This window comes from Morone saxatilis, unplaced genomic scaffold, assembly GCF_004916995.1.
Source record: "Morone saxatilis isolate NCDOM2014 unplaced genomic scaffold, NCSU_SB_2.0 Contig8, whole genome shotgun sequence".
In the NCBI taxonomy this organism is placed as follows: Eukaryota; Metazoa; Chordata; class Actinopteri; family Moronidae; genus Morone; species Morone saxatilis.
In genome coordinates this window covers 22,921,485-22,943,138 of record NW_023340257.1, presented here as the reverse complement: position 1 = coordinate 22,943,138, position 21,654 = coordinate 22,921,485, and the positions used below count along the sequence as shown (strand labels likewise).

The window sequence follows — 21,654 nt, the reverse complement described above, 5'->3', positions numbered from 1 at the left end:
CCTATCGACAGTTCTCGGTGACCTCTAGTGATCAAGACTTGGGTAAAAATCTGCCGAAGTTCCCCTTTAACTTTGGAAAATCTCTGCCTGGCAGCCTCATAGTGATAAAAGACTCCAGGAAGTGACCTCGCACGGACGAGAATTGGTCCCACTCACAACATTTTTCTAACAAATCACAGGCAGCAAAACTCAAAAACAAACTTATAGCAAGAAAACTTTATCATTCATGGCTCATCTTAGCAAATAATTGCTTACTTATTACTTATATATTATGACTATTACCTCGGAAAAAAACATTTCTATATACAAAATAACAAACATGGCAGCAGAATCATTTTCCGGACACCTTATCATGTTTTATCAGAGCGCCATCTGCAGTCCTCTATCTCACCACATGTCATACTATAAGTCATTTTAAACGTGGATTGACTGGCCAGCTCCCAGGAAAAATATCTAAGACCCTTTTACTCGCTAGATGTTTGACATTTTGGCTTTTGTCATTTCACACTGAACCTGTAGTGTTCAGTTGGCTTGTGAGCTTGTGTCCAGAGAGTGGGTCATGCGATTCAGAGGACAACCTTTACAAAATCCTTTCAGCAGGCTACGGGTGACGTCACCGATGCTCTATTCATTTTTTCTAAGGATTTTTTCGAATTGCTGGCAAAAAAAAAAATGTATTATATTGTTCAAAGCCAGCCCAAAATTGTGTGCTATTTCACATTCTTGCTTTAGAACATACACAATATTGATCACAATTTATGAATTTAATAACATTGATAAATGTGTATACAAAACAACACTGTGCACTATGGCTACTCCCAGTGCAGTGTAGGAATCCTCAGAGACCCTCTCAGACTTGGGCAGTCTTTGGCTAAACAAAGGGCCGACTGCTTGTTCTTCCTTCATAGTGACAGCAGCTATGGAATGTAACCTACTTTAGGAAACTGTGCATCACTGCACATATATATGCCATGTATGCCTGGCACTTAGATTTTCTGCACTGCAATATTTCTCAAATTTAAGGTGTTTAAGAGTTGTATTGTGTCTTTACTGTTATCGTTAAAACCTTTCTAAAAGAATGTTTTAAGAAGATTCATAAATCCGAGTAAGCATTTCATTTCCATAAGCTTTTATAAATGCAGCCAGATTATCTCAGTCTGAACTTGAAGACGGCCCATTATTATGTTAGCTGACTGTGTCTCTCTGCCACCACCCCATGCCCACGCCTGTTCACCAGCTACAGAGTGGATGCTTCCTCTCTGAGATACATGCAGTAATGAATGGCTGACACGCATGGGTGTTGTTATTATAAAAATTACAGTATTTAGCACATCTGTAAACAGCATCTTTACTTGTTCCAACTGTGCCTTCATAATTTCAAGGTATTTATGCAACTTAATATAGCTTAATTAGTTACTGTTATTTTATTAAATGACGAGAGGCGTTTTGTTAAAAACGTTTGTGCAAAAGCTTTCAACTTTGGGAACTGGAGTGTTTGTTTGTCTGAGGACAGATGATGCTCCCAAGGCTCAGCCACAGGAAATGTCCTGTAAACATGCTTGTATAACCATCCCCCATCCTCCCTCAGATAGCATTTGGCTGGACATCATTCTGCTTCAGTGTGTGTGTGTGTGTGTGTGTGTGTGTGTGTGTGTGTGTGAGTGTGTGTTTTCCCTGTATGTGTATCTGTTGGGCTGTGACTGTATAGCAGGCTATGTGTTGCAGGATTATACCATTTATAATGTATTACTGCTGCTTTGACTACTTTGATAAATTTGAACTCATGTAATGGAAATGAAATACAGGAGTACATTATGTGACTTGTTTAGCAATAAAGCGGAGCGAAGCAGTAAACACAGCTCATGCAGCACTGCAAGGGCCTCGGATGTTTTTGTGGACAGATTTTGATAAAAGGATTAGACGTTGTATTCCTAAAAGCTGTTTCCCCTCAGACTGCGCAGGGAAATGTGTTAGACTCCAGATTGAGGTCTGGTCTGAAGTGCTCTGTTGTTACTCTGTCAGTCAAAGTGATTGTCACACCGAGCACCATTCTCATGCTTACAGTCGCCTGGCATCGCATGCTGGCGCTTTTGTTGCTTCTTCAGACTGAAAAGGATACGCTGACACATTTGCGTTTCTCCTCCACAGCATTAAAAATTCACTAATTTCAGCTTCGGCTACATTATTTACTATATGTGTGTTTTTGTCTTATTTTATCAAGGTAGATTAATGCTGTGTTGTCTACACAATTCAAAGTCACCAAATAGCTTAATATTATTAGAGGGTGATGACAACAAGACTCTCACTTGAGTGCTGTTCCTCCCAAAATGCAATTTTAGTATATTAAGATCAAATGACTAGTCACGTTGTCAGTAAACACATGATTTGCGTAGGTTATCTGTTAAAAACAACCCATCCAGCCGTGGCCAATAAACAATATGAGGGTGCTATACATTCTTGTGATTAACCCAAAGAGTGTCTGGTGAAAGATGGTGAATTTCCATGTCACTTTAGCCTACGCAGATGCTAAACTCAGACTTTGGATGGCACATTAGAAAGTCTCCAGCGCCTGGCCCCATGTGTTGCCAAGTTTTGTCAGTAAGTGTTAGGACGATTGGGGGGGGGGTTAAATTTATTTTGCACACCTTTTTTATTGTCTTATTTGGGAGCATGTTCTTGGCTAATTGTATTTCCTTGATAAGAGCAAGAAGGCCTCACAAAATAGATGTTTTGGAAAATGTTTCAGCTATTGCTTCAAATGTGAAATTCGGCTTATATTTTCTGAGTGCTTTTTCTTTAGAGGCAAGTTCATCTTTGTCAGTAGTTGTGTCAGATGTGTCCTCTGAAAGAAAATCTCTCAACTCAGTCTAAAAGCTGTAGACTTGGTGATAAATGGTGGGGACTGGCCTGGCTGGCTTTTTTCATTCCAGCAGAATTGCAGGGCTAATAACTCTGATCTTTTTCTTTAGAGCTTAACAATAGGCTGTAGCATTGCATCAGCATTGTATCAAAGAACCAGGGTCAGGCTCTTTCATCTCTTCAATTGTTTTAGATGGATACGGTGAAAACAATGCAGATTGTATTTTCCAGAAGTAGAGGGTACACAAGGTTGATTTCTCCCTGTCATATTCTGCTATTCAGTGACCAATGCATTGTCACAACATATTTAGATCAGTTGATTTAGTAGTACCCAATAGTCAACACATTTAGATTGCATTATATTATATGATATTACTGGTTATGTTTATTATTTGTTCTTGCTCCCAGGTTGTTCAAATGTTCAAAAGCATTGGTATCTGGCGACCTGGACCTGTATCTGTTTCTCCAGAATGAATGACCCCCACACTTAAGTCTTAATCCCTAACATGTTGTTCATTACACCACCCCAAACTACCTTTTCCTTTCCTGCTTTGGAAAGCAGTAGTGTGACAATGTTTAATAGCATCATACCAACAGGCATTTTAATTGTAACCTATACCATATAGGCTGTCAATGCACCCCAGAGACCCTGTTCTATAGTCTCCTCCGTACATATTTTATTCAGCCATATTAAGACCCCTCTGTTCCTTAAAAATTAGGTCTGCCACTTGGAGTTACTGACTAGCTACTACAGCAGTGAATGTGGACTACTTAGATAAGGCTTTGTTCGAAGCAACAGTTGTTAATGGGATACGTTCGGTATGCTCCTGGGGTGCGCGGGTCTGTCTGGTCGGCTCTCTTCACACAGCTATTCTTTCTCTCCTGCTGGGCGACTGACAAGCGAACGTAATAGTAGGCAGGTAGAAGAGGCCTTACCTGAAGGGCCACTCCCCCCATTACAATCCCTCCAAATGGAATCAAAGGGGGACAATGCACCCTACTGTTGCATCAAAGAGCTTTCCCCGTCTCTCGTTAAGCTGGGTGCATAGAAGTGTTCCCCTTTGAAGACCTTCCCATCTGAAATCAGCTGTCTCCCTGACAAGATAAAGTAGCTATGCTGTGTCTTACCACAATGTTGATGTACAGGCAGACAGTGAACTGTCTCTACAAAAGAAGTGTATTGTTGCAGTATGCTTTTGTTTTTTTGTTTGTTTGCCTCAATAAAAGACAGATATATAGTAAAGTCTGGGGATGTGCCTTGTAAATATTAAACAGAAAATACCTTGAGTGCATTCAGAGTCATTTGAGGGAAAGTGTAAATATGTAGCTATTTAGCAAAAGCTGAAGAGGATTTTTTTATCGAGCAGATGCTTTTGTTGCTTTTTAATGGAACACATTTATGCCCATGACTTAAGGTTTTAAAAGCTTTTCTGCGCTAATTTGTGTTAAAGCACTTCATTAAAACCCCCAAGAATATTCACAGGAGTGAAAGCACAACAAGGATGCTGCTTAGTAATTAGTGTTGTCATGTCAGTCACATAACACAGAGTGCTGGTATGGTAAGTGCAGTGTGATGTTCATGCCTCAACATGTGCTAGTCAACAGGACATTTTTTAAATACTTTCTTTATATATTTTCTTAGCCTGCAGTTATAAGATCTGTCTACAGGGGGTATACAAAATAACATGGACATTTTGTGAAAAAAGTTTCTGTGATTTTTGAGACTATTCCAATTATTAGCAGTTAAACAGGTTTATGACCAGTGCCCTTGCAGTGTTGGTCAAATGCATTGGCATCGTAGGAGGCATTTTCATTGAACATTACAACATGAAGGAATTAAAAGACAAATGCTTCTAATTGGATTTCAACTTTTTAATTGCATTTCTGAAATACACCGATCAGCCATAACATTATGACCACTTGACTGGTGCAAGTGAATAACACTGATTACCTGGTTATCGTGGCACCTGTCACTAGGCACATATTTTGTTCTTACGTTGATGTGGGGGAAAATGGGCAGCATGGGAATTGAGCGACTTTGACAAGGGCCAGACTGTGATGGCTAGACGAGTGGGTCAAAACATCTTTTTTTACCTATCGTTTTAAATATTTAAACCTATAAGGAGTTATTGTTATCTACTGAATAATACTATACAAGTACACACAATGTTCTCATAATTTTGCAATACCATTCCATTTTTATATGTAATACCAAATTTGAATATATATATATTAATTTGTATAGATTAATCATTATACATTGAGGCAAAAAATGTGTCCAGAGTATACCTGGAAAATGAAAGGAAAATCTTAATATTTTTTCCCATATGAAACAGATACTTATGTTGCATAAAACCTCAGATCTACACGGACATCGTTTATTGAAGTCATTAACCCAAAACTGAAAAATCGAAATAGCTGTCGCAGAATGTATGCACGTCCTTAAATTGTAATTTATGTCCTAATAGCTACTGTGGTAGACATGCACTTCAGCTGTTTGTGAGAAAACTGCAGACTTTCCTGCAGTGTTGTATGTGTTTTGTCAGGGGTTTTCAGCAGATGGAATTTGGTAGTATGTGGTTGCCCTGGAGACGAGATAAAGGGCGTACCCAGGGGGCTCTGCTGTGAGGTGACTGACAGCCATAGTCCTCTCTCACATCTCTCACACTAGGCACTAACTGGGAAAGCTGCTCCATCCAGTCATGTCTTGGCCGGGTGGTCGGAGCTCTACTCTTTGATTTAAAACCTGCACAGGAGGACGACACACCATAACTATTGTTCTTTCTGTTACCCCTCTGTGCATGCCCACTGTGTAAAGAATCATAAGGTCAAATATGATGTTTGTAAAATTGCATGCAGGGCAAGATTAAATGTTTGCCCAGTGTAGTAAAATTAGAAAACATTATTTTAAGGTGGTGTTATAAATAGTGTATGAATTAGTCAAAATTTCAAAAATAGGCTTTTCTTCTTTTAGCTCTGTAACTTCTGCAGCAATAGCTCTTTCTTTTTTTATTTCAGTGTTACACTTCATGTGGTAAATAACATCCTCAGATTCAGACCTTATCAAAGTTACGCTTCTTTCCTTTTATTACTCCCCTGAACAGCACAGCTTTTTTTCACCCCACCCTCAAAGTGATATGCACCAAATTCCTGCTTCTGTCAGAGAAGATGCAGAGGAGTAAGATGAAATATCTGGGGAACCATGAAGTCTCCACTTCCTATACACGCAGCAAAGGTGTCCCTTTCTTTTTGTCTTTATTCCTTATTTTCTCCCTTTCTTCTAGAGTGGATGTTACATTGCTATATGTCCCTGTGTAGCACCAGTATCATCAGTGAGGTCTTATTTACTCTACACTAATCATATGCCCAGCACAGAGCGTCATAAACATGAAAACCAGAGTATTCATATAGTTTTTAATGCATTTGTGGACTATGATTTGGTTAAGCTACACTTTTGCTAAAACAACTCGCCTTCCAAAGTAAAATTTAGGAATTTGGAAGCTACATGACACATTGCTCAATTATAAAGCTGATGAACAAAAACTTAATTCATCAGTAGACTTAAATATTTGGAGGCAGAAAGCCAACAGCAAGCATTGACATTTAAATAGATAAAACACCCTGAAAGAAGCGGCTCTTTGTCTGCACTGTTTCCACTAAAACTTGAATGTACAACCTGGAATGTGTTGCACTGATTATGCTTTTACTGCTTGCCTAAGGTTAAAAATGTAAGCTGTTCATTTATCTTTCTTTATACTGATTCTCTTTCCATTTATCTTTGATACTCGTCCTTGTGATCACTTTTACTCAGTTGGTTTCTTTGTAACAGCTTGAGAAATATTTTCTGCAGTGTCCACTAATGAGCAGAGGGCCAAAATCACATGTGGTGATTCCCAAACATAGTAAATAATGCATATAAATAGAAATTAAACACAAAATTGTTGTGACAGATTTTTCTTGAATATTCCCCTAATTAAAATATGGTAAACATTTATTAATGCATATGTTCACACTGAGGTATAGCCGCGACAGAGTGTAGTGAGCCTCATCATCTAGGCAACCTGTTTCCCTAAGCTCTGCTGCTGTAACTGAAATTGCACACTGTACTTAGACTATTAAGGTTTGTTAATTTAGAGTGGAGATGCAAAAATAAGTAAGTGTGTAGGCTCCTGAATGGACAGGTTCAGCACCCGTTTCAACCACATCTCCCATGAGCCCTTGACGAAGAAGTGCTGTAATGAGAGCTGTAGCTGTGAAAATGCTAATGATGAGGTGCTCTGGATTTACCACCAAGTAAAGTATTTGATACCATGTAACCTTAGTTTTATGTCCCACTTTACCATAAATATGAAAAAAATATATACAGTATACAGTATGTTTTATATGTATATTTAACAGGCAAAAATAAAAAATTCAATCAGGCACTTTCTGAATAAATAATACATATGGACTTTTGGTAATTGACAGTTTGAGATTTGAGTTGATACTGAGTAACCCAATATTATATTGAATGCTGTTACTGTTAAAGATTATTACAAAGCAAGCAAATATCAGATGATGAGGCTGATTTTGAGAGATTTTTTTGTTGTTTGTTTGGTTTGTATGTTATATTCCTTGGTTTTTGGTGGCTATAAGGAAAGTGCATTGAGTTGGCGGCCACATTCGTAGGTTTGTTTTTGTGAGGTTGGTGCCTGTCTGTATGTCTGAGCTAAAAGATCATCTGTTATTGATGGTCCTGCGAGCACATCCAGACAACTGCAGCTGTATTGCGGTATTGATCTCAAATCAGCAGCTTTAGAGTCAAAGCAGGAATGATAGGAGCACATCACTGGCACTATACATCTGGTGGAAAAGTTTCACTCAGGCAGCCTTAGCAACATTTAGTGGTTCCCTATGGTGTAGATGTCTTTGAGAGCCTTTCAATCTGTGGTCTCATTGAGCAAAATGTTGTTATTCTGTGCCTACAGATTACAAAAATACACTGAAATACATAATAACAACGCTTGCTGTTATGTAAAGAAAAAGACACTCACTGACAAATATCAGATGACTCTTTTGTATTAGACTTCCCAAGCTATTTATGCCCCTGTGAAGATGAGAGCATTGATTTTTGGGTGCTTTTAAGGCCGGTTTATACTTCGGGATGCCTGTTAGATAAACTATTGTTGTCACAGTAGGAGCTGTATAGGTTTCATCACTATATTCATTATGAACTGTCAGACATTACATCAAACAGAAAAGTTCTGTTAAACTTAAACTAAAAAAAGGAAAATTTGAAAGCAAGTAATTTCAAAATTTTCAGTTTTCAACGTTCAGTTATTATTATTATAGTTGCTAAAAAAAGTGATCAATTAAATAGCTTTCTTTATTCATTTATTTTGACAGCATGTCTCATTTTATACTTTTCATTATATTGTTCCTGTAGTAATTATAGCTATGTAAGGGGTCCTTCTTAATGAGCTAAAGCTATGGCTCTTAAATGTGTAATGCCAGAATATGAAGCATCTAAAGTATGAAAAATATGTAAAAGTGTACATATGCATACAATATGTGCAGGAATAATCTGCAAAACAAAACAAAAAAACAGTTACTCCAGTTTTTTCATTCAGACTAGTACTAGTAGTAGTATAGTTTATAACAACCTCAACTTCAATAGCCTTCATATTCTTCTATCACATTAACACATAAGTTTGAGTCTGTATTAGCTTGTGCAATTTCTTACTTCCAGTCAAGAGTCTGTTAAGTTCACAGTTCTTTGAAGTAAATACATGAGTGCTGGTGAGAGAAGAAAGAAGGAGAGAGGCAATTAGTGAGTCATTGTCAACAATGGATATGAGAAAATGTGTGTGGGCTGACAACTAAAATGTCAGAGTATTTTAGAATCTCTGTCTTGTTTTGCTTTTAATTATAAATTCAGCTAAATTATGAAATGTTAAAAGCCTCCATTACGCGCTAAAGCCTCGTCCCACTCTTTAAAGTACCTGTAAACATAGGTTACTTTCACCTCAGCAAGAATATACCCACAGTGCTAACACAGCAGACCCACACACTAACCTTTATGTAACTGAGGTATGAAACAAATTGAAATCAGTTGCATAATAAAAATAAAATAAAATTACAAGTGATTCATGCTCTCGGTCAGCTTTTCACAGGTCAGCACTGCAGTTACTTTGCCCCTCGCGTTAAAAAGCAGCTTAATTGCTTTTCCTCCCAACATGTTCGATTTTCTTGTGAATCTGACTGAAATCAGACCCTCACACCACTTGTGTGCCTGATTTCTTGCATGCTGATCATTGGATACATATACTGTATCTGTAATGGGTCTGGATAGATACCACCCAGATTTTATTTTACTCTAATTGAGTAGTGTTTATTTTTGTCTTATCTTATAGTTGTTAAAACTCATTTCCACATGATAACTCAAAATGACATTATCCTAATGTGTTCAATAATAAAAAAAATACAGAGAGACTCAGAGATATTTTTGTTGAGCTTATACATGCTGTTATTTCAGAGAGGAAAAATGTCTTAAACTCTAAAAAGCAGTTGTTGAGCAGCCTTGATGTTGCGTAATTGGGGAGTTTAAGCATTTGATACACCACATAAACATTTGTTCACACTGAGAAAATTAGCATTAAAACTCAACTATATAAATAATAAAAGCACATTAATCAAATAAAAATGAAATACTAACACAACATTAGATACATTTTTTATCCCAATAGCTATGGCTTTTAAGCTGAGAGAAAAGGTAAAAGCTGGTAAGTGCAGGTCACGTTGAGCTACCTCAACATGACATACACTTATGGGCCCATTTTGCTGTTTGTTGTTTTTATTTATTCTGTGGGAGATAGAGAAGTGAAGTGGGAAGGTTTATTTTGAGCCGGCAGGGTTCAGGGAATAAAAATCTAGTCTTTTTTTCCTACATACACAGTATAGGTGAGAGACTGTTAAAGCAATCTAATTCTTGAATGGACATGTAACACTCCGGTTGACTCATCACTACAAGTGATGAGCAATTGCTCTTTGCCAATTCTGGTTCATTGTTAATGAGTCAAAGGTACAAGACCATATACATATACTTTACTAGAGAAGTCAAGCGTCTCCCAGGGATCTAACAGCAGGATGAAAACAGAAGTTGTAGAAATTGTTAAATAACATTCAACAGCTTAAATCAGTTCAGATTTCTCTTTCTGATTTTGGATCATATTTGGATCGATTCATCAATTCAGCAGCAACGGTGCAGCGATTTGTTCCTGATTGCTACATTCAAGCTTTGTGAATATGTCTGGATTGATTTAAACCTTTAGCAATGACTGCAAAGGCTCATGGGTCCTGTAGTATTTAGAGCCGTTCAACATACCAAACAAAAAAAACATCAAAAAACATAGTTTCCCCTGAGCAAAGATGAAATATAGTATGTAACACATTGTTATAGCATAGTCCTGTGGCATTGTTAAAGTATATTTAAAGTCATTGGAAGTTAATTGTCAAATGCAAATTTACAATCGGAAAAATACAGACTGTAAAGGCACCAATTTTTCCACTGACATCAGAAGTGAATGTTTGTATAAAAGGCAGGACTCACTTTTTTTTTCTCGACTGGAAAGCTGGAACACAAAAGACTAACACAAATTCTCTGCAGGTTGTCAAATGTCACTCTGAAAAAATGAGGACAGCATTTTATCACAACTGAACTCCTGGAATGCAATAAACATCATACATTTTTATCTAACAGTGTGAGAGGATCCAAAGGTGGAATTTTTCTAAGGATTTTAACTTGTACTATATCATGTTTGACACAAAGGTTAGGCAGCTCAGCTGGGCTTAATTTTTCTGGACAGATCTCAGTATTATGATCAATGGACAAGTGATAAAGTAAATATAGCAGATATTGCAGTCACTCACAGAACTGCTATTGTATGAATGTCAGTGGGCATAGAATTGGACAGTCAGCAGATCATAAAAGTGCATTCTTTTGCTGTTTTGCTCCCAGAAGTTGTCAAGTAATAGTCTTCTTAGGTTCCACTATTTTGTTGCTGTTGTTATCACTATAACAAATAGCAAACTTAACACTACAACTTTCAGGGTAATGTGTGTGTGTATACACACACATATATATATATATATATGTGTGTGTGTGTATATACATATACTAAAAGTACCACAAAGGGAGAAATGAAATCTACGTATACTGGTGAATATGATAAACTATGACATATTATTGAGTTTGAATTTTTTGCTTTCTCTTTCTATACATTATGCTGCCAACTTGTCAATAATCAAAGTGATTGAAAGACTACCTTGACACGCTGATATAACGATCTGACTTCAGAGGCATTAAGTAAACCAGTCTCCATGTAACTTCTAATAAGTAGTTCATGGGTATACTGTATGTGCAAAGTGCAAGGAGGTTACATTAGGTTTGCCCTCTATTGTGCATACGTAGAATGTGATCCATGTGTCTTGAATGTCTGAAGCATTTGTGCAATGGTTTGTTCTGATGCTTAGACCTTCTGATTTTCCAGATCTTTCTGCTGCCGTCCAGAAGTTCTCCCAGTCCCTGCAGGAGTTCCAGTTTGAGTGCATAGGTGATGCAGAGACAGATGACGAGGTGAACATTGGTAAGTTTAGTTTTGCCAGGCCCAGGAGGGCACATCTCTCTCTTTGCAGTCTTTAATCTTCTTTCCTCTCTGCTCTAACCAATTAGTTAGATTGTAACCTCAGTCCGAACCTTTTCTGACATTTCAGTAAGGATTCTCTGGGGAGACACTTGAACAGAATTGGCTGCAGTGCTTACACGTATCATAAGAGCTGTCCTCTGGCTGAGGACCAAGTGCTCAACATATGATATTATTATATTTGAGCAATTTTACATCAGTGAAAGTAGTAGAAAGAGGGGAAAGCCTCATCAGAGTCACAGGGAACTGTTTTCAGACAAAATTAAGCATACTCTGCAAATTCTTAGAATGGGATTTGGCTTTTAGTATAGATCTTAAAGCTGTCTGTGATGCATGTATAATTAATGCTATTGATTTGCTTATGATGCTTCCCCTGTATCTTTTCAAGCCTATAAGAGATCAGAGGGACTAATTGTGATCAGTGTCAGAGATTAATGGAGGTGCGAACCTCCTTTCCTCCAACAGGAATATGAAAGCAGCTGTGCAGTGGGCCTCTCTGGCTCTAATGGGCAGGACTCCCAGTCTGGCCTCTTATTCCTCTTCTTTTTTTTCACTGCTCATTATCCCCAGCTTGAGTCCTTCGCTCCGTGGAGCTGGAGACTGCTGAATTACTGTCCATCTGTGAGGGCTAGACTGGATATCGACCTCCTCTACATGAGGCTGTAATGTTCATCTGAATGCGTAATGAATAGGCATTCTTCCCTTTTTTCTCCCAAAGCTGTGGCGTCTGTATGATAGGCAGGGGTGCAGGAGACCAATTATGCTTATTGGAAAAGTCCACACCCAAATCCAAGCCTCATTAGAATCAAGCATGCTTTAATTTGAGGCAATGTACCCTTTCGCTGGCCTTCAATCAAGACCGGTATTGCTCTCAGATTGTACAGTGGATATTTTAGCTACCCACCTGTTATGTTACTGGACCTGCTGTGTATTTACAGTGCAAATCACTGGCACAATAGAAGCCAGTGGTTCGGCCGTGCCTGTGGCTCAGTTGACAGAGCTGTTTGGAAGCATTTTATTGACTGTGTATTAGAGACAATGGTAAATTTATGCACTTGGGAGGCATTTAATCAAGACCACTGTGGATGCAACACTGGCACAAACAACATAGTGAAATTGAAAATAATATAAATAACTTAACACCAAGAAGATTTTGCATCCCCAACACATACATTCTTTCAACAGATACACCATTAATCGGGCCACATCGAAGTGTGTTATTTTGCAAGTTTAAGGGTTTGATATCTTCCTAAAGAGAAATGATCTCCTCATACTCTAAGCTACTGTGTTCACTCACCATCTCGGAAGAGAAGAGGCTATGATTACAATTTGAGGAAAAATGAAACAGCCTGTTGAAATCAATCTAGTCATCAATGAAACTGAGCTTTCTGACTGACATAGCTAGACCCTTGTGTGAATGCCAGCCACAATCTTGATGCAATATTGGTATAGTTCACTTTGATGCTCCCAACTTCCACACATAACACCGGGATCCTGTATGTGCTGCCAGACGGGTTCACCTGACCTTTTATTGATTTCACTCTATGACTTCCTGCAGTGACATTCACATTCCACGCCAGTTATTCTGGAATCAATGGGGCCAAAAGATTGATGTGGCTATAGAAATTTAAATTTTTAGAAAAGTTACATGCCCTTCTCTCAGAAGGTCAATCCTTTAGTCTCCAAGAGCTGTTCAGAGCCTTCTGGGGTGGGACAAGTCACGTGAGGTCTATCTCTAGATCTGAAACATTAAATATCAAGCAGAGAAGCAACATTTCAACCCATAACATTGATCAGAAATATACAAATCTTCTTATAGTATGCAGAAAAAATGTAGATGTGTGGTAATGTCTCTCTTTATTTTCGCATAAGCTCATCTTCCTCATTCATCCTCTTGAGGTAGTAAATTTTATTTCCTTCAGTGATTCATTAGGTCTATTGCCTTTTCTCCATTTACCAGTGAATGATATGCAAGCTGTAACCTCACGTTGACTCCCATTTCCTTTCTTTGGAGTCTAATCTTGTCCCATCAACGGCTCCAGCTGTGCCCTTTACCCCCTGAGAGGTTTGTGCTGTTGATAAAGGAGCTAGTGGCGTTAATAGGAGGCCAGCCTGCCTGTAGGATCACTGGCACAAAATCATTGCTCCCTGGTCTTTAAAAGCTTTGGTGTGTAAATGGACCAAAGTGTCTAAGATGATGCATGGGTCCCTATGCCAGGCTGTTGCGGCTGATAATGATGTTACTGCGTTGGCAAGCAGAGCAGCTCGACCGCTGCTAAATGGCTGAACACAGGGTGACACAGGGGCTGACCAACAGAGGCCACACTGTATCTGGCCCTCTATTTAATGAAGCTGTGAAGCTATCAAGAAACAATTCTCTGGCAGATAGGATTCAATGTATTGTATGCTGAATTCATCTGGCCCTGCGGAATGTAATATAAGCTACTGAAGTATAGCCCAGATGGTGTGAACATATCTCTACCACATCAGTCTCTCCTACATTGTGACAGTATTGTAAAGCCTAGCAGGGTAAGAAAATAAGGGAAGTAATCAGTGGGTTCCATTCAATTGAAGTATTGTTTTTACTGCTAGTCTTGGTCTTGAATTGGACAGCTGCATGCTTTTATTAGGTTCTAAAATTTGCTGCACTGAAAGCTCTGAAGCTGCAGTGCAAATAAACATTTTAGCACCATGCTCCAGTGCTTGTGGGGTGCCAGGAACATCTGATGTTTAACGACTAAGCCACTGTGTTAAAATATCCTTTTTTATCATCTGAATACAACAACACAGGGGATAACAGTGTACGTGCTCACTGGTGAACATATTGTGCATGATGTATCATACATGCCGATGCATTTATTGACCAAACATGGAGTTTTTCACCTTTAAAGTGCTCTTGTAGAAATTGGTAGCTCACTTGCAGGAGCGCAAACCACGTATCAAGGTTGAGTCCTTACCGCAGCCTTTGCTGTCATTCCCCTCTCTTTTTCTCCCCTCCCTTTTGTGTCTCCTCCTCTCTTTGTACTGTCAAAATAAAGCAAAATGGCAAAAAATATGTTACCAAAAAAAAAGAAATGATCTTTCTTTGTATTTCAGCCCAGTCATTCAAAGAGTTCTCCCAGCTGTTGAACACTGTTGAAGAGGAAAGGAGACGCTTGGTAAGATTGCAATTTTGATATTTAGATTTTTTTTATAGATGATTCTCTTGATTTTGTATATGTATACAAAAAAAAAGAGGAAGAGCACATGCCTGCCTGACTTTAAAGCTGTGAGCAAACTGGTATAGAGTAGAGACATCTGGTGAAAAGAATGGAATCTGCAGTTCTAGCCTACCATTTTTTCTCTAAAGCAAACAAAGCTGTCGATAGGACCTGTGGATTCTGCCACTTTGTACACCAGTCAGTCAGTTTATTCAGCGGTGGAAAGAGATTAGTGTTTTCTAGAAATACAATGTGGCTGAAATTTCCCCAAAACTCCTCAGTGTTACAAAGTTGCAATAGTAGAAACTGACAGAAAAACTGGTTCAGAATATTCACAGTACATTGGAACATGGAGTGCCTTGTACTTTATTGATATACATTGTGATAAGTTTATCTTTATGTTTATTTATTTCAGTGCAGTTGTTTAACATTTTCACCTCTGTGAAATTTGCTTTTGAACCGTTTTGAAAAAAAAAATTTTTTAATAAATACTATTTAACTGATTGACTTCTTTGTCTTACCAGCTTTATAGTTGACTGCATATCTTTCTTAGTTTCATCGCTGTGTTGCTTCATTTGTGCAGAAAAAAACCTGGGCTTGCACTTAGCATTTGTTTTGTAGACATTTCAGAGGGTGGTACTCAGAGGTGCCTCAAGGCAGGAATTACTTTAGTCCACATACTTCAGCTGTGCATGATTTACCATGTCTGATATGCAAATGAGATCAGCTGCAGGTTTGTAGTCATAGGTTTTAAAACTACCTGAGACATTTTCATTAGCACTCCTCTTTGAAGGAGCAGACTACAACATTTTTACCGCCACTTTTTTCAGGCAAAGGGTGTGAGTGTTTGGTACTGAAAAGATTTTGCTTGGAATAACACTTTAAAGGGCAGCACATATGAGACTTTTAGGATAAACACTCTGAAGATTAAGATAATTCTAAGAATATGAAAAATATTGAACTACCAAAGCATCATGTCCATATGGATTCACACATATACTGTACTTCAGCTTGACTATGCATTGTATTGAATAGGTATTACAGTAGTAGACCCAATGTAAGAAATTTCCTCCTGACATTCAATGTGCAGCTAAATTTTATGATGTGAAAAGTTGCCCTTTGAAGATGTGGGTCACCTCTATGCAGGCCTTTTTAGCTTTATGGAATATTTTGTCATCATAATCAATTTGACAAGCATAAATGCACCGTTCATAAATTCATATTGCCTGTAAAGATTGCATGCATGCATGGCCTGTAATGCCCGTGTCAGTCTGAAATTGCAATATCTGGTTAATTTAGCAATGATACAGAGCTTGAATATATTTTGTCTAGGAAGTAAAGGACAGTTGCTTTTAATTCAATTAATCACTTTATGATACCTTCATAGTAATGTTTTGTGATTTGTAATCAACATTCATTTGCAATCATGTTTGAATGTGTCCTAAACTTACAAAAATGTATAATGATTAGTCAGAACTTCTTGTTTGTGTGCATACAGCTACATTTGCATCAACCTTTAGTCAATCTTTGTCTTTGTGTGCATAGCCTGTAGCACGAAGTACAGCAAACAGTTACCTTATGGATATGATGAAGCATTTGGATGACATGAAGTTGAAGAAATTATTTTGTGAAAAAGTAGTTTACAGTATTAAGTAATAGTAAACAAATGTGTTTTGCATGCACTAATTTACTTTATTTATGGATGTAATTCTCCAGCCCTCCTGAAGAAACAAAAAATTTACAAACGATTTGTTTGGCTGTTGTGGCATTTGCTGTTAATAAAATAATAATAATAATAAGATTATTTTGTTTCAATTAGACAGACAGTGCTGTCACTGTTACTGCTTGATCACATCACAGGCAGGAAAGACATTTTTTTAAATAGAGAGATATTTACATACATATACCTGACAATGTATGTTTGCATTCATAAAGTTCAGTTAAAGTTAAGTCTGTTGTGTCTTATAATAGAAAGGAGCAAAGGAACGCACATTTCTACTCAGATTTTTTGGATTATAAGACATTTATCAGATCATCCTGTATGCAAAAACAGGATGTGACATACTCGGCAGTTAACTCAGCGTGAAACACGGCTGGTTGGCTCTCACTGTCCCTGGTGTCTCAAACTAGGCACTGGCATATGGTTGTGACTCTGTCTTTCTGGTGTAGTGGTAGTCATTTGATGGCTGTCAGGGATGATCAGGGAAGAATTGGTCACACTGAGTTACACGGTACTTAAAACAGCCTTTTTGTTTTTGAGTGCATGGCACAATGAGAATGCAAACAGTACATATTTTGGGGTCAGAAATCTGAATTGCACAAAGAGGGACCACTGCTTCACACACGGATGTGTTTTTTTTTTTCGTTTTTTTTAAGCGTCTAATTTCAAAGGGTGCAAAGAAACCAAAACAAATCAAGATGACAAGCAAAGACACGGCTGAACTCGATAGCAGAAATTAAATGACACCACAGCTGAGTAGGACGAACACTGTAAGACAACAACAGCATGCACGATTGCAAAGTAATGAAAATAAACTTAATAAATCAAAGCAGCTGTGACTAGTCACAGATGCTATAGGATGCAGTACTTCATTCAGCTGTGATAAATTTAATAAGTAAAAAACCTATTCAGAGCACACACACACACACCCTTATATACTCTATCTGTCTCTACTTGCTTGAAAAGCACAATTTTTGCATCATCTCTTTTCCCTTCACCTTCTGTCTCATCAGATCACAAGAATATGCAAGAAACACGTCTCTGATCCCTGCTCTTTGAGCTTGATTGTAATGTTGGTGGTGCAGGAAGTAAAGCTTCTTCTTCTTCACTTGCACTTATTTGAAATCTCTTGGGATATGGAAGTGCCAGCAATGTAACTAATGTCAAATGTAAACATAGTATTTTTGAAATCCCCGTGATATGAAAAACAACTTTTTGATAAGATTATACTGAGGTGGGGCTTACTTTGAAGTGAAACTAACCTTTTTTTCATCTTTGCTTCTCCTATAAATGAACTGTAAACTGCTAATGATTCACCTCACATGAGGGTGTAAAACTGTGATTGGCATAAGCTTCTGTACGTACTGCACTAATTTTCAAGCTCATTTATAGAAACAGGTCGTGCATCGAAAAAAGTTGCCAGTACCATTATTTACACTTATTTCAATGTCTCAATTTCCAAAACTGTTTTCACAAAAATGCCACCTTGGCATAAATTGATCTCCATCATAAATAATTTAAAACGCTCTTTTATGTAGTCTAAGCCAATTAAACATAGACTCAGCATTGAAAACTGCATCCGTTGCCCACTGTAGCAACTTAAACTTGCATCAAACTTGAGATCAGAAACTCTATCCAGTACAGCTCAGCTCTGTGCTGCTGTTGATGAACATTAGTCAGATTTCCCACATGGGACAAACCTTTATCATTTTGTAGATTGAAAAACAGAGAGAAAATTATATATAAAAAATATATATGTGGTCCACTACCCTACTGATTATCAGAAACTAGCTAATATTGCTAGCTTGCTAAAAATGTTTCCTCTTTTGCTCCATGCTCTTCTTTTTCTTCTTATAGTTTGTTTCCCAGGCCTGCTACTATTATTTTAGAATTCCTTAGCCCATGTATGATATTCACTTTAATGGGAATAAACTCAGTTAACAGTTTTGAAATATTAATAGCTTCTTGTTGTTTGAAATTTATTGAAAATCAAGTTATGCAGTCATTCGGATGTAATATATTGGAAGTACAGGCTTCATATGCCTCCAGATTGAATCCACATTTTTCTAACACTAAATAGACCCAGACCATTTCCTTAATTCATATTGATTCATAACTGAGCTTTGCAAACACTCAGCAGTAACCGTTCTAACTACAGTCTACATATCCTATAATTTTTAGATATCCAAGAACTGTGATAAACAGCTTGTATAAATCATGTTTGTCAAGTAAGCTCTCCTATAATAGTTTTTCTTTGCTGTAATGATGTAATGAGTCCACCATAAAGTCTCAAGCTGAAATGGCTCCAGTTGGTGTGACCAGCAGCAGGGGAAAAATGCTCTGACAAAGTAAATAACGTCAGATTTGTCTTCAGAATAAACGCGAAGGGAATACAGTAGTTCTCATAAAGTAGTCATAAACCCACTGTGAGAATATTACATTCTGCCCCCTGTGACTAAATCACAGTTGCACCAACCAAAAATTCAACCTCTTTAAAAGAGTACAGGCTGAGATAATAGCCCATTTAATGCTACAAAACATATAACTGATATATTTTTGTAAAATTGTTAAATAATTCTCTGTTTTAGTATAAAAGGCACGTTGGGGCCAGTAAACTAATTGTTTAGACGAGTGGTTTAGACTCCTCGAGGAATAAAAGTATAAATAGCAATCTTTAGAGAGAACTTTCCTTTTCATGACTTGCATTCATGTATTTCATAAGCAGCGAGTTATGTCCGCCCAGTATTCATTAGTTTCCTCATATGGCAGTTGATCTAGCTCAGGAAATAGAGAAGCGACAATAGAACCTTTGTGTAGACATTTATTTTATTTATTTACTGTCTGACATTTAATTTAAAACAATAGTAGACTTAGTTTTACAGTGAGGTTCAGATTTTGACCTGCTTTGTATGCTGGTTTCTGACAGCTGTATCAGTGTAACATATTATGGCATTTCCAAACAGCAGACGATGTATCTCATGTTGAGCCACAAAGATACAAAATCAGGGATGACAGCATACAAATACAGTGTCGAGATGAGGTATGTGTGATTGTCAGGAAGAGAGGTGCCAGACACATATATTCAGCTGTCTGTCATTGGCTCAAAATATTGTTGAAGTTATGAAAAGCTTTCAACACTTAGCAATGAATACCTTTTATTTTACAATAAACCACTGCCTAACTGTCACAATAGAGAGCACAAAGAGGAAATTCCTTAAATGTTTTCCAGATCAGCGCTTGTCATAGTGTGTGCATCTGGTTGGGTGAGAAAAGCAAGAAAGCCAGATGACCAGAAGGTTCAATTTTGGTCTTTATGTAATTTGAAAGCAGTTGGTCTGCAGAGCTCAATTAGTGCATCTAGAACCAACACATGTTCACCAAATTTATTAAATCTTTCCTAACAAGGGAAGTATACTATTCTCAAAACATGAAATATTGTGCATTATACCAGTTGAGACTTGATGCTCCGCTACACTTAAACCACAATCGCTACCAGATGGTGTTTCTATTTGTAAGGTTTGTTACTTCTGTTAAAGCAGACAGATGTGGCAGTCATTGCATTGGTAAAAAGAAACTTGTCACACTCACACTGAGTGGGTGTAAACTTTTAGCAGCAGATCCTGAAATAAAACCCTGATTCCCCCACCCACTTTACTCCCATTTCACATCTGGACTGAATCTGTTTACTAAAAATAGAAGTACACAGACTGATAAGAATCACCGAAACCCAGACATTTTAAAGCAGATGGAGAGGAAACCTGTATGTCCCAAATCGAGCCCCCTGTTCTTTGTGGAATGTTAACTAGCATATTGTATATCAAAGGTGCCTCTGCTGCATGGGATAGACTCTTACCAGTAGCCCAATTTCTGCAGGCCTTGTCAAGCATGAAGTGTTTTATTGTCTGTTGGCTTGGCGGGTGGCCATGCCTGAAATCTCTTTGCTTGTGCACTTTGTGATTGGCTTACCAACTACCCAAGTGTGTTATTCCAAGGGAAGACTTCCCAAATACTATCTTTTTAAAACGATTTCTGGTATAATTCCCCTGCTGATAACCCTTTCAGCAGCATAAAAAGAGTGAAAGTGGTTCAAGTTCTGCATGGATTGAGAAGGTTCAGCACTGCTGAGCGTGGATGGCATTTAGGAGTGGAAGGGCAGTGCCCCGATGTTGTGGCTTTTGAAGTGATGATCATAACCCCCTGGGAGGGAGCAGAGGAAAACAGATTGTGTTTTCCTGTTGTTGTTGTTTTTTATTGAAATGAAACTAAAATAATCAGGTTTAGCTTTTTTATTTTTTAATCCATATAATACATGTGGTGTAAATTTGACTTGTGAACAATTCATAATAATAATAATAATAATAATAATAATCATACACTTAAAGCACTTTTCAGAACAAAGTCAGACATATAAAATCAAGCATAAAAATAATATACAAATAAAATGGAATAAAACTCCCAACAATAAAGATAAATACTAAAACAGATATGACATGTTGGCAATAAAACTGTGAGCTAGAATTAATAAAAGGCTTTTTTGAAAAGATACATTTTGAGAAGTGATTTAAAAATCCCCTTCAACAGCGGAGGGACCTTGATTGTAAAAGCCAGGCTACCTTTAGTCTTGCATCCTGGCTCATGCAATGTAGCTGGGAGATGAAACATGAAGTGCTTTAAGAGCTGGAATAAATTGCATTAATGTATAATCGCCTAAAAATAAGAATTGCTGTTGTTCTGTTATCTTAGCATGAGTTGTTTTCGGGTCCTAGCAGGTCCTTTTCTTTGGAGTGTGCTATGTTGAACCGACATGTTTCTACAGTTGGCCAGAAGAGACAAACCAAACACTGGCTCTAGATAGGGCCTTCTGCATTTTTCGTGAGTTCCGCAACCACTGTAGTTTCTCCTAAATGAAGGCGAGCAGTATTTAGTTGCTTTAAAGGTCATTAAATCTTAAAATCAATTGTAAAACTGACTAGTAACCAGTGAGGAGTGTATAAAACAGGGCTGATATGATCTGGTCTTAAAGTATTTGTTAAAAGCCGAGCAGCTGCATTTTGTACCAGCTGAGGATGTGAGATTGAGGGCTGAATACTCTGAATTACAAAAATCTAATCGAGATGGTATAAAAGCATAAATGACCTTCTTGAGATAATAAAAGCATGATTAAATAACGTTTGTAATGGGGCTCCTGAATAGC

The 21,654-nt window shown here is 37.7% G+C and overlaps 1 protein-coding gene across 4 annotated transcripts in view; it reads left to right on the top strand.

Annotated features, from left to right (window-relative positions):
- The window catches only part of LOC118342222 (rho GTPase-activating protein 42), a 58,170-nt gene that overhangs the window by 3,748 nt on the left and 32,768 nt on the right, over positions 1–21,654 (top strand). For all 4 annotated transcript variants that reach the window (XM_035680713.1, XM_035680712.1, XM_035680711.1 and 1 more), the window contains exons 2-3: positions 11,388–11,483; positions 14,637–14,698. In XM_035680713.1, coding sequence (XP_035536606.1) covers positions 11,388–11,483; positions 14,637–14,698 — 158 coding nt within the window. The remainder of the gene's footprint in view (positions 1–11,387; positions 11,484–14,636; positions 14,699–21,654) is intronic.